Source organism: Ornithorhynchus anatinus, chromosome X1 (genome assembly GCF_004115215.2).
Source record: "Ornithorhynchus anatinus isolate Pmale09 chromosome X1, mOrnAna1.pri.v4, whole genome shotgun sequence".
Classification (NCBI taxonomy): Eukaryota; Metazoa; Chordata; class Mammalia; order Monotremata; family Ornithorhynchidae; genus Ornithorhynchus; species Ornithorhynchus anatinus.
In genome coordinates, this window is record NC_041749.1 from 19,884,003 (window position 1) to 19,896,461 (window position 12,459).

Here is a 12,459-nt window from a genome sequence, read left to right on the forward strand (position 1 = left end):
CTGCCCAACAAAGGTGAGTTTTGACATGTAACATATTGCCTTCCACTATCTAGCCACTGCTCAAACTAGAAATGGAATGGATGCCTTCTTGACTCTCCTTCCTGTAGTCGAGACTGGTAGAGGACTGGAAACTCTCCAGGTGCAACCTTGAGAGGGATAGCATGTAACTGCCCCAGTGCTTACTAAAGTGCCTGACACATAGTAAGTGCTTAATAAACAATATTTTTAAAAAAGATAATAATTATAATTATGGCATTTGTTAAGCTCTTACTATATGAAAAAGCACTATTCTAAGTGCTGGGGAGTTTACAAGGTGATCAGGTTGTCCCACGTGGGGTTCACAGCCTTAAACCCCATTTTACAGATTAGGTAACTGAAGCACAGAGAAGTTAAGTGACTTGCTCAAAGTCACACAGCTGACAAGTGGCTGAACTGGGATTTGAACTGAGCCAGATGCACCAGCTGAGGGTGAACACTGCCTCCCCTTCCTTTTCCTTTTCTCTTCTTTCCCTCTCTTCCTCTCATTTCATCTCTTCTCCTTCACCGTCTTCCTGGGCTGCAATTTTGTGTGTCCCAGGCTCTCCGAAGCTTGAATTCAGCCCTGCCCTCAGTCGCAACCATGACCTAGGGATAAAAGCACATGGAGGAAGATGCTGGGCCTGGATCCTGCCTTATTTCTGAGTCAGTTTAGAGGGACGCAGCCTGGGCAGAAAGTTGACATTCAGGCTACCTGCCTGGAGTAACGAGGCACTGCTCCCTGTGTTGCAGGATTCCAGCTGTCAGACTTGGAGGAGAGATGCAGCAACCAATAACAGTCATTTAAGCCTCAGACTTGAGCTGTCTGAGAATGATGCAGTATCTGGTGTCTGCCTGGGTACCACTGTGTGACCTTGAGCAAAACACTTCTCTCTCCGGCCCTCAGTTTCCCCACCTGTGAAATGACGATCACAACCGGGACTCCTTTGCTAGCTTCTGTGGTTGCTGTGAAGATGAAGTGGGTGAAGACGTGGGAAGTACTTTCGTGTCTTTGGTGCTGTCATCAAGTATTCATTAAAGAAGAAGAATGTATCCAACATGAGCCAGTCAGCCGGAAAGCCGGGATCCGGGTGCCTCAACCCCCCACCAGCCTGGGCATGGAGAAACAGACAACCAAGAGCATACGAAACGATAGCATTTATTGATTAGAACACGGTAGAAAATTGTAGCAATTCACAGGAGCCCTCAGCATGGAGAGTCAGAAAGGGGCATGGTGTTGAAGGGGAAGGGGCGTTGCTATGTCAGTGGCACTCATCTCATGGCTTAGTGGAAAGAGCACGGGCTTGGGAGTCACAGGTCGTGGGTTCTAATCCTGGCTCCGCCACCTATCAGCTGTGTGGCTTTGGGCAAGTCACTTAACTTCCTTACGCCTCAGTTACTTCATTTGTAAAATGGAGATTAAGACTGTGAGCCCCACATGGGACAACTTGATTACTTTGTACCTACTCCAGCGCTTAGAACAGTGCTTGGCACATAGTAAGCACTTAACAAATCCCATCATCATCATCATCACTCATCTGTGGCACTCTGGCACTGTAGACTACTGCCTCTTCTGTCCTACTGCAGGGTGTACCTTGGACGGGGGTGGCTGAAATGCAAGCACAGAATCTGGAGCAAGGTGGGAGGCTGTTCATCTCTGGGCTTTGGAAACATAAAGTTTGCAGGCACCTCGGGTCTGTTAGAATGTGCGGCTTTTAATGAAGCTCCCCCTCTCCCCACACCCAGCCCCACCATTCCCTCCGATCCCCTGACCTTCCCAGCACCAAGACATCACTTTAGTGCTGACTTACAAAATCCAGCAGCTCTTTCGTTAGTCTGCCTTAGATAGACTTTCTCTTCTAGCCCGAAGCAAGAGGAAGGGACCAACCCACTGCACCAGGTGAGGAGCTGTAGGGCGGATCGGGATGCATTCAGTATCCAATCACAGCAGGTGGCAGAACACACTCAAGCTCAGATCTGGGGCTACCTGAGGCCCCCAAGTCGACTAGGTTTACAACAGCAAAGCTGGAGACGAACAAACAGGATGCTGCGTGCGCGATTCATTAAGCTTCTAGTGGAAGTGTCCTCTCCTGGGAAGCAGTAGGGGGGCGGTGAAATTAGTAACATGCTTTGAAATGAAATAAAATCTAGTCATCGTCCCTTCCGAGGGTGGAGGAAGGAGTTGGGATTCTTGACCGTCTGAAGTAGAGCAGGGTGGGAGAAATACTAAAAAATTTCTTCTTCTGAAGGGTGTAAAGCTTCCTTCCCAAGGAGCTCGGGGGGTAACTTCTGAACTGGGGCCGCTTGGTTTGTTGAGGTTCTCGGTGGGCACAATGTCTCTGGTGGCCGGTCGGCTCGTTAATCACAGTTACATGACATTTTCAAAGAGCTGTAGGGATTTCATGATGTTGTCATCCTGTGCAAGGAGTGGACAGAGAGAAAGCCTTTACTGAGAGATCTCAAAACCATGAAACAAGGTGGTACTAGAAAATGACCAACAAATCAATAAATCATATTAATTGAGCACTTTTTGGGTACAGAACACTGTACCAAGTGCTTAGGAAAGTACAATAATAACAGATTTAGTGGACATGTTCCTTGTTTAGAAAAAGCTCTGTTCATACTTTCCAGTCCAGAGAGGTGGGAGGAATGGGGAGGGGAATAGAAAGGATAGTTGAATATTCTCTCCATGTTCTGGATTGGAGGGGTGGGGGGAGGAGGCATGGTGGGCCAGGAGAAGGTCAGTAACTAGGGTTTTTTGGAAGGGAAGGGGAGCTGAAAGTGGGTTGGTAAGGAATTGATAGTCTGCTGGTAGAAGTGGCTGGAATGTGGATGACCATTCGTCTTGCCCAGGGATGAATATTGACATATCTTAAAGACACTTTTCTGTGCAAATCATTGTTACATTGACCATATATTGGCAAACCCTTCCCGCGACTCCTCTCAGAGACCCAGAGTTGGGGAAACAGGAGTAATCAAAAATTCCCTTTGGCCTGTCCTAACACATGCTTTCAATATCCAATTTGGATGGAACGTGATTAGGGAATGTTTTCCCAACAACGTGAGCCTGATGCAGCTTGGACTGCCACATTACTAAAGAAACGCTGGTAATCAAGTGTATGGCATTGGAACTGGGGTGTGGCGGGCGTGTGCTTCAGCACAGACTTTCTATAATATGGTTTTGCAAGAACGCAACCCTCAAGTTAGAGGAGAACTGGCTGGATCTCTCTGGGTAGAATTCATTTCTTAATAGATCTCTACCATTTCTCCATTTGACTAGAAGTTCCTCCAAGGCATGGACTGTGTCTTTTACTCCTTTTGTGTTCCCATAAGCTTCTAGTACAGTACTGTAGACCCAGAAGGGGCTCAATCAATCCTGCTGATACTGATATTGAAATATGAAAGGAGCAGGACAGACATTTCTATCAATTTTATTTATTTTTAGTAAATTCAGGAGCGTGGGCCTTTGGAACAAATGTGGCTTTAATGAGATACCCCCATTTTTCACTATTCGCCTTGACAGCATCAGGAAGACCAGCACATAGTGTGAGTAAGGAAAGAGTTGCCTAGTTTCCGAGCGAGCATCCCAAGGCAACCAGCTCATGGCTGGTGCTGCTTCGACTATTGAAGCCAGCCATCTCAGAGCCCCAAGAAGCCAGTGAGCTATTTCTAGTGACCCAGTCCACTAATGAATTTTTTTTTGAGCACTTATTCTGTGCAGAGCACTCTACTAAGCACTTGAGAAAGTACAACAGAATTTTTTTAAATGGCATCTGTTAAGCTCTTACTATGTGCCAGGCACTGTTCTAAGGGCTGGGGTAGATACAAGGTGATGGGGTAGGACACAGTCCATATCCCATATGGGGCTCACGGCCTTAATCCTCATTTTGCAGATAAAGTAATTGAGGCACAGAGGAATGAAGTGACTTGGCCAAGGTCTCACAGCAGACAACTGGCAGAACTGGGATTAGAACTGGGATTAGAATCCAGGTCCTTCTGATTCCCAGGCCCGTGCTCTATCCACTAGACCACACTACTTCCCACAGTTAGCAGACCCAGTTCTTGCCCTCAAGAAGCTTTCTGTGTGGCAGAGGAGACAGATCCTGAAAAAAATTATGGGTAGGGGAAGCAATAGGGTTTAAGAAGATGTACAGAAGTGGGATGAGGGGTGATTACCCATGTGGTTACGTTATGTGGTAATGAATAGGGAGGGGAGATGAGATCAAACATATTTATTGGAAATTTACTGTGTACAGAGCACTGTACTAAATGCTTTGGAGAGTACAATCTAATAGAGTTGGTAGACACCTTCCCTGGCCACAAGACACTGTAGCTGCTCAGCCCAGAGCTTGGACACGCAGGGGAGGAGGCTCAGGGAATAGGGGGAAGGGAGGAAAAGGAGCAGGAATGCTGGAAGAAGGGAGCAGGTGGAGGTTTCAACACCCTATCCTGTTTCCTCCCCTGGTCCAGTTTTCCTACCCATCAGTTTGGAATTCTTCAGCTTCTCCTCAGGCGATGATAAAGGCTGGAAAAGTAGAACAGCTACAGCTCTGGGTCAGGAACTGCCCCAAACTTCTCTAGGGGAATAAAGCAGGCTTGGCCTGACTCAGAGAATTTGTCCTTACCTCCTGGCAGGATTCAATGAATTCATCTAAAGTCACGACGCCATCTCTGTTTTTATCCATTTTCTAAAAGACATAATAGGAGGTAGATAACAGAAGTCCTTCAGCACCCTGGGCTTATACTTTTCCAAACAAGGCTCAGAGGGTTTGGACACTACCATCTCCCAGACCGAGCCACTTAAGACTGGCTCTGAATAAAGTTCCACATCCAAATGGGCCGCTCTATCCTCGCAAGCCCTCGCAGGGCTCTATATTAAAGCCTAGAGCCCAAGAAATGATTATTGCTTCCTTACTGATTTCTCTGAGTTGTTGAGTTTGGGTTGTTGGGAATGTTTGGGTTTCTGGGTTTACCTGGAAAAACACATCTACGTGCTGCCTTGGAGCATCGTCTTTGAGCACGGGGTAAGTGTACTTTCCCATCATGTCATAAATGGCTTTGACGATATCCATCATTTCCTGGAAGAGCATAACATGAGAACTCAAAACCAATCTCTTATTTAGAATGATGGGTAGTTTCATTTTTCTCTTTTAACGTAGGAGTGATTGGAGCAAAACAGGAATCAATCTCTTTCTTTCCTCTCTCCCTTGCTCTCTTCCTTCCTCATTCCCTCCCTCCCTCTCACAGCCTCCTAGTTCCCAAAGGGACTGAGTATACCAGTATCTAGCAGGGTTGGGAAAGGTTATACACAACAGCTCTTGAGGGAAACTGACTTTATCCTCTTCCCTTTTATGATCTGGCCTCTAGTGCTCCTCTTTGTCATTGTGGGGCTTTCCCTCCCCCCTACTTTATGGTATTTGTTAGGTGCTCATTATGTGCCAGACACTGAACTAAGTGCTTTGTAGCTACAAGCTAATCAGGTTGGACAGTCCATGTCCCACCCAGGGCTAACAGTCTTATCTCCATTTTACAAATGAGGTAACTGAGGAACAGAAAAATTAAGTGACTTGCGAAAGGTCATGCAGTGGAAAACTGGTGAAGATGGGATTAGAACTCAGGTCCTTTTTCACTGGCCTTTGCAGGGGGTTAGGGTGGGGGCAGCCTCTACTGTGGTTTTTGTTTCAATCTGTCAGCCAGCCTAGCAATGACAAGAGTCTGACTGATTAACCCTGGCCCTTTGGACTAGTGTGGGATTGGGGCCAACTTTTAAATGTTGGTTAGCATGGGCATCTTGGCTTGCACTGTGAAAAGATAAACAAGATGAAAGATTCTCACTTATTTTATTCCCTACATGTTTATTTTGTACGGTTGCTCATCTGGGGGATTGTGCTGAATGTATTCTGTGCATTGGCCCTGTATTTACGTCTGTTTTTTCCAAAACATTTGGCGGAAATGACACCTCAAATTTCCAATGCAGATAGAGTTCACCTTGTTGAGGATGATGGCATGTAGTTAAAACTCACTAGGTGCCAAGCACAGTGCTAGGCATTTTTGGGTAGATACAAGATAATCAGATTGGACACAGTCCCTTCCCCACATAGTGATCACAGTCTAATGGGGAGGTAGAACAGGTACTGAACCCTCATTTTATAGATGAGAAAACTGAAGCACAGAGAGGTTAAATGACTTGCCCAAGGTAACACAGAAGGTGAGGAGTCAGAATTAGAGCACATATCTCTTGATTCTTAGTTCTGCACTCTTTCCACTGAGCCATGCTGCCTCACCTGATCTGCTGGCCCTGATCAATGTCACAATAACAAGACTTTGAGGGGAGATGATGCTTTCTTTTGCAGGAGTACACTGTGCTTTCCACTCATTGCCCTCAACTCCCTCCCCACTGTTGATTCACTCTGCCCTCTTGGAGGGTCAGGAAAATGTTCTATCATTTTTCTGGGCACAGAGAAGATAGTGTTCCAAACTCAAGTCTTCTATTCATAGAGCTATTAGCAGAACTATGAAAGAGCCCAGATGCCCTGATCCTAGTCCATGGCCCTTTCCACTAATCCTGCCGCCTCTAGATGGGGACAGTAAGTTAATTTGACAATGCTGGAGAGGCAAGGCTGGCTATACTCTAGTGATTTGCCCAGGCCCAGTGTTCCCAGAGAAGCCAAATACCCCAAAGGGGAAAGAGGACTTCTTAACTGTGCTGTGGGGAGAAGCTTTGGAAAGAGTTCTCTGATCACTCCACTTTGGAGATGAGATTCTGATGAAGGAGTTTGGGCTCAGAGCGATTCCTCCTTCCTGAGCATGGAGTTTTAAAATTTTACTTGAGTGAGACCAACACCTGAGTGAGTCCAGATCAATTTTCTTTGGTCACTTTTAAGAAAGTGAAAGGGCATCTGCCTTAACACATCTGCCTTTATTTTATTTTTTCCATGAATACTGGTGGAAAGTTGGAAGGACTATAGGCAGTTGATTTAATAATAGGATAATTAGGCACTGTTTAAAACATTTATGTGGAATTTCAAGTAAGATGCAGTGATTTTCTCATAATATCTAGCATCATCTACACAGTCCCTGGGCCAACAGTAGGCAATCTCATCCAGATATTTTCAGGGAAGTTATTGACCTGGAAGTAATTGCCACAGTTTCCTCTTCCAGGAGTCCTTCTGCTTTCTCCTGCTTCCAGAAAAATCTTGTGCCACTGCATCTACCCAATCTCTAGTTGGTAAAACTCAGGCTTGTGCCAGGCATATGACTCAGAGCAATTTTCCTGCTCCTATCTTCCTTTCCCTCTCCTCTCCCCTGAACCTTACATAAGAGCATGGAAACTGGCAAAGACAGGGTTAAGAGTCTCACATTAGGTCTCAACTCAAGATGCAGAACATGATGAGAAGATTCAGAAATAGAAACATATCATCAACACCTCCTTCCATTTCTGTCCACTATCCCCACAAATACACTGAGTTGAAAGTAGTTTGGAGGAGGCATTTTCTTTGATACCTTCATTCCTGGGTTTCTCTAGAAGTGGTTAGGTCAGGATGCTTTCCCTTCCCTGCCTGGCTTCTGAATCCATTGTTATAACTCCCCTACTTGAAATTTACTGTTGGAAAACTGCCAGGTTTCTTCAAAATTTTTAATTGGAAGGGATCATACAAGAGCCCAGAACTGATGGATACTGGAAACATTCCAAAAGCCTACGCTGGCAGGGAGAGAAATGACTGGATCTTTTGTTCGTATCTGACCAGTAGACCTATTGTTTCCCACTGGCATTTATCTCAAAGAGTTCAATTCTCACTCCTGAGTAAGAATTTCCCAGTTTGAGAAAGCAACAGCCATAAAGCATTCCAATACATTATTATTTTTCTTCAAGCACTCAACTTTAACTGGATTAAAATTTCACAGCCCACACTGTCTTGTATTATGTGGGTGGAAATAGTTCATTCTGCAGCATGAAGGAGTGAGGACTTCAACCAATTGAAGGGACATTTTCCCTATCAGTTTTCTTACCTCTTTGTTTATGTATCCATCCTTATTGATGTCGTATAAGTTAAAGGTCCACCGCAGCTTTTCAAGGACTGTTCCTCTCAACAAAATTGACAAAGCGGTCACAAAGTCCTATTGAGGAAGAAAATCAGGAAAGCCTATTGGATTTCTATGGTCCTGGGCACTTTTTTGTGATTTACACAAAGTGATCTTGATTACGTTGGACTGATTTTTGTTTGAAGTCTTCAACAAAAAACACATAAAGTCATAATGGTTTAGAGGAAAAGGGGAACAAGGAGACAGAATACTTACAATCACGGGATGAAGAAATGACCAGTTAATTACCTCAAATTTCACTGAACCTGTCTGAGCTGTGTCGAAGGCATTGAAGAGATAATGGGCGTACATGCTTGCATCTGAAAGGCAGAAAGGGACTTTCATTATATGTGTTCAGCGTTGAAGACTATCCATCATTGGACTGAAGGGCGTGGTTTGAGAGCAGGCGAAGACTAATCATAGGTGCCAACTCCAGGAAGGGTAGAGAAGGAATTATCCTCACTGCTGTGTGTGCTAACTTCCAATCTTACTCATCCCATGTTTCTGACAAGACCTAAATTTTCATTTGGGGCTGAAAAGACCCCAAATGCTGGCCTTCTGGCCTGCTAGCTCCTCAACACTTATTCCCAACTCATGCCAACCCACCCAAAACCCTGCTGTCCTCCCCCAACAGTAAAAAAATGGCACTCATGATTTTAATTTGGGAACAGCAATGAGTTTGCAGTCAGTTCTTCTATAACAGGTGTTTTCACTAAATGTTTAGAAAAAGTGCTAATGGGGAATTAGGACTGTTCTGCTTACAACATGTGTGGGGATAGACAATGATATATTGTGAATGTATGTGACATGAGTCAAGATGTGAATCCTATAATGCAACTTTTCTGTAATATGAGATTCTTTGGGAACACAACTCCCACTCTGTGGGACTGTAGTTGGTAGGATTTCTTGGAGTGAGGAACGATCTAGGGCACGCTAGGAAAGAAGGAGCCAAACTGCTCCTTATTGAAGGCACATCTCCTCCAAGAGGCCCTCCCTGTTTAAGTACTCATTCCCTCTTCTCCCATTCCCTTCTGTGACACCCTGATTTGTTCCTTTTATCACCCCTCCCTTAGCCCCATGGCTCTTATTTTTATATCCATAATTTATTTATTTATATTAATGTCAGGCTCCCCCTCTAGATTCTAAGCTCCTTGTGAGCAGGGAATGTGACTATCAACTCTGTTATACTATACTCTTCCAAGTGCTTAGTACAGTCGTCTGCACACATTAGGCACTAAACAAATAAGACTGATTGGTTAATTGAGCTAAGTGATGGGTCTGGGGTTGCCAGTCATCCCATATAGACAGGATTATCTTTTGTTCCCTTGTCTTGTTCTATCATCCCCAAAAATTCCTTATGAATTAGTGCATAGAGTTATTTGTTTCTTATTATAATGGATGCAACCAACCCCCAAATGGTGAGTCTAAACATCACAAAAAGCCTGAGTTCTGACTTGTGAACCCTAAAGTCTGGCTATCCCTGTGCCCCTCATCCTCCCTCAGAGTGCAGAGTGACATTCCACTTGAGAGGACTTGGTTGGTATGCCTCCTGAGAGCAGAGGTGGAGCTTTCTGTATATCATGTAGCTTCAAGCCCTCAGATCACTTCCTTGTATATTGGGGTTCCACACATGCAGAGCAGAAGGGGAAGAGGATCAAGAGGAGAAGGAAGGTCAACAAGGGAGTAAGCCCCATAGCTGCATCAGAGACATCCTTTTACATATTTTCCACTTCTCTGAGATACATGGCACTCAACCAGTTTCAACTCCACTCACCTCCATGTGGGAAAAATTGGGCATAGATCTGTTTGAATGTTTCTTCATTAACAACACCACTGGGACACTCCTGTTGGGGGAACAAGAGTGTTAGAAAGAAAGGAAGTACCACTTGTGGACCATGTAGAATTAAAATAATTATGAGCTAGGAAGCTGGGAATTTTTTTCTTGTTTGTGAGGCTGGAAATTTATGTTGGGGCAAGGGCTGGCCCCGCTCTTATTGCCTTAAAAATAAGAACCACTGAATTATTAGTGTTTCTAAGAATCAAACAGCCTAGATTTAAATCTGTCCTTGATTAATCTGCACCCTTGTCTCAGCGGGATGGGTGTGCCGAGGACCTAGAATGAGATTTTCACACCCAACTGGGGCCCAGAGAACATACTTGATCATGGGGTTAGGAGTCAGATTTGGGTTCTAGCTCTAGCTCTGCCACTTGCCTGCTGTGTGACCTTGGGCAAATCACTTAACTTCTATGACCTAAGTTTTCTCATCTGTAAAATGGGGATTCATTACCTGTTTTCTTACCCTCTTGGACTGTGAGTCTCATGATTAGACTGTAAGCCCCTCAAACGGCAGGGATTGTCTCTATCTGTTGCCGACTTGTTCATCCAAGCGCTTAGTACAGTGCTCTGCACATAGTAAGCGCTCAATAAATACTATTGAACGAATGAATGAATGTGCAACGGGGAGTGTGTCCCACCTGATTATCTTGTACCACTCCCAGGTCTTTGTTCATTCAGTGCTTGGCACGTACTAGTGCTTAACAAACACTAACAAACATGAGAGGCAGCATGGCCTTGTGGGTAGAGCTTGTGCCTGGAAAGTCAGAAAGATCTGAGTTCTATCCCTGGTCCCATCACTTGTTTGCTGTGTGACCTCGGGCAAGTCACTTAACTTCTCTGTGGCTCAGTTTCTTCATCTGTTAAATGGAGATTAAGACTGTGAACCCATGTGGGACAGGGACTATGTCCAATCTGATTAGCTTGTATCTACCCCAGAGCTTAATGCAGGGCCTGGCACATAGTAAGTGCTTAACAAATAGCATAAAAATCCAGATACCACAATTATTATTATGATTAATAATAACAAAAATGTGGAAAGCTTTAGTTAAGCTATGTTGTCACTGATTTCTTAAGAAGTGAATAGCTATGGTTGAGGATTGATGTTACACAGCAGTGGTTCAGAGAGGATGGAGGTTATCTGGAGGGGTTTTATTAACCTAGAGGCAGGTATGAATTAGTGGAACAAAAGTACATTTTGATCTCTCTACCCTGCATTCATTATCTAATAGAGATGTATTATTTCTCATCCTCTGAAGAAAGGTGGATGCTTTTTAACTATTCCATTTTTTCTATTCCTTGCTGCTCCTCCCACTCCTCGCTTCCCTGGAATTTCATAAAGTAATGTCAGACTCCATTTGTAAAGGGAGCACAACCCGGAGATCAGAGCCCCTTGGCCCAAGTCCCAGGCAGCCTGGTGCTTACGTTTTTAAAGCCTCTGTAGAGGACTTGTAGTTCCCTCTTGGTGAAGTTGGTCTGTGCCTCCAGCTGCTCCAGTCCTTCAGGCCGATGACACACCATGGCCATCTCCAACTCATCTTCAATTTTATCTGAAATGATCAGACCTGGTACTTAGTTGCTCATCTCCTGTTCTGAGTGATGGGGATTTTTAGACACTGTTTTATACTGTTTTAATCATAAGGAAGGATAACCCAATTATGAGAGGAAGAAGGAGAAGAAATAATTTTTTTGTGTGAGTCTAGTTGTTCTATTCTTTTCCAGAGCAGATTCCGCACAAATAGAGCTGCCAGGGAACAGATCAGCAATAGTAATGATCAATCAATCAGTAATACTTATTGAACACTTACTGTGAGCAGAGCACTCTCCTAATTGCTTGTCAGAGTACCACAGAAAGGCTAATCATGCTCCCTGCTCACAAGGAGCTCACAATCTAGAGGGCTGTAATGACAAGAAGCAGCATAGCCTAGTAGAAAGAGCATGTGTACGGGAGTGAGAGAACCTGGGTTATTATCTGGGCCCTTCCAAATGCTTACTGTGTGACCTTGGACAAGTCACATGCCTTCTCTGTGCTTCAATTCTCCCTTCTACTTAGACTGTGAACCCCATGCAGGACAGGGACTAATTCACTTGTATCTACCTCAGTGCTTAGTACGGTGTTTGACACACAATAAGTACTTAACAAATACCGTAAGAAAGAGTGAATTACCAATGTCTCAATTCATCTATGCAGGGCCATCCACCCCTCAGAGAAAGGAGGCAGGTTTCTGGATTACTTTTTCCCTGGAGTCCTTTCCAGGAGGTCTGGGGACTCTTGTGACAATTGATTTGGGAGATCATTTAACCAATTTTTTAAATGGCATTTGTTAAGCATTTAGTATGTGTCATGCACTGTACTAAGTACTGGGACAGATACAAGCTAATCAAGCTGGATACGGTCCATGTCTCACATGGGGCTCACAGTCTTAATCCCCATTTTACAGATGAGGTAACTGAGGCCCAGAGAAGTGAAGTGACTTGCCCAAGGTCACACAGGAGACAAGTGGTGGAGCCGGGATTAGAACCCAGGT

At 44.5% G+C, this 12,459-nt stretch overlaps 1 protein-coding gene across 6 annotated transcripts in view; it reads right to left on the reverse strand.

Moving 5' to 3' along the window:
• Positions 1 to 1,916: 1,916 nt before the first annotated feature.
• The window catches only part of KCNIP1 (potassium voltage-gated channel interacting protein 1), a 353,510-nt gene continuing 342,967 nt past the window's right edge, over positions 1,917 to 12,459 (reverse strand). For 5 of the 6 annotated variants that reach the window (XM_029051979.2, XM_007673341.4, XM_001507714.5 and 2 more), the window contains 7 exons: positions 11,357 to 11,481; positions 9,872 to 9,941; positions 8,347 to 8,417; positions 8,026 to 8,133; positions 4,989 to 5,093; positions 4,641 to 4,703; positions 1,917 to 2,431 (listed from right to left, as the gene is read on the reverse strand). In XM_029051979.2, the coding sequence (XP_028907812.1) occupies positions 2,384 to 2,431; positions 4,641 to 4,703; positions 4,989 to 5,093; positions 8,026 to 8,133; positions 8,347 to 8,417; positions 9,872 to 9,941; positions 11,357 to 11,481 (590 nt within the window). In that variant the 3' untranslated portion in view covers positions 1,917 to 2,383. The remainder of the gene's footprint in view (positions 2,432 to 4,640; positions 4,704 to 4,988; positions 5,094 to 8,025; positions 8,134 to 8,346; positions 8,418 to 9,871; positions 9,942 to 11,356; positions 11,482 to 12,459) is intronic. The other variant, XM_029051980.2, reaches the window with a different exon arrangement.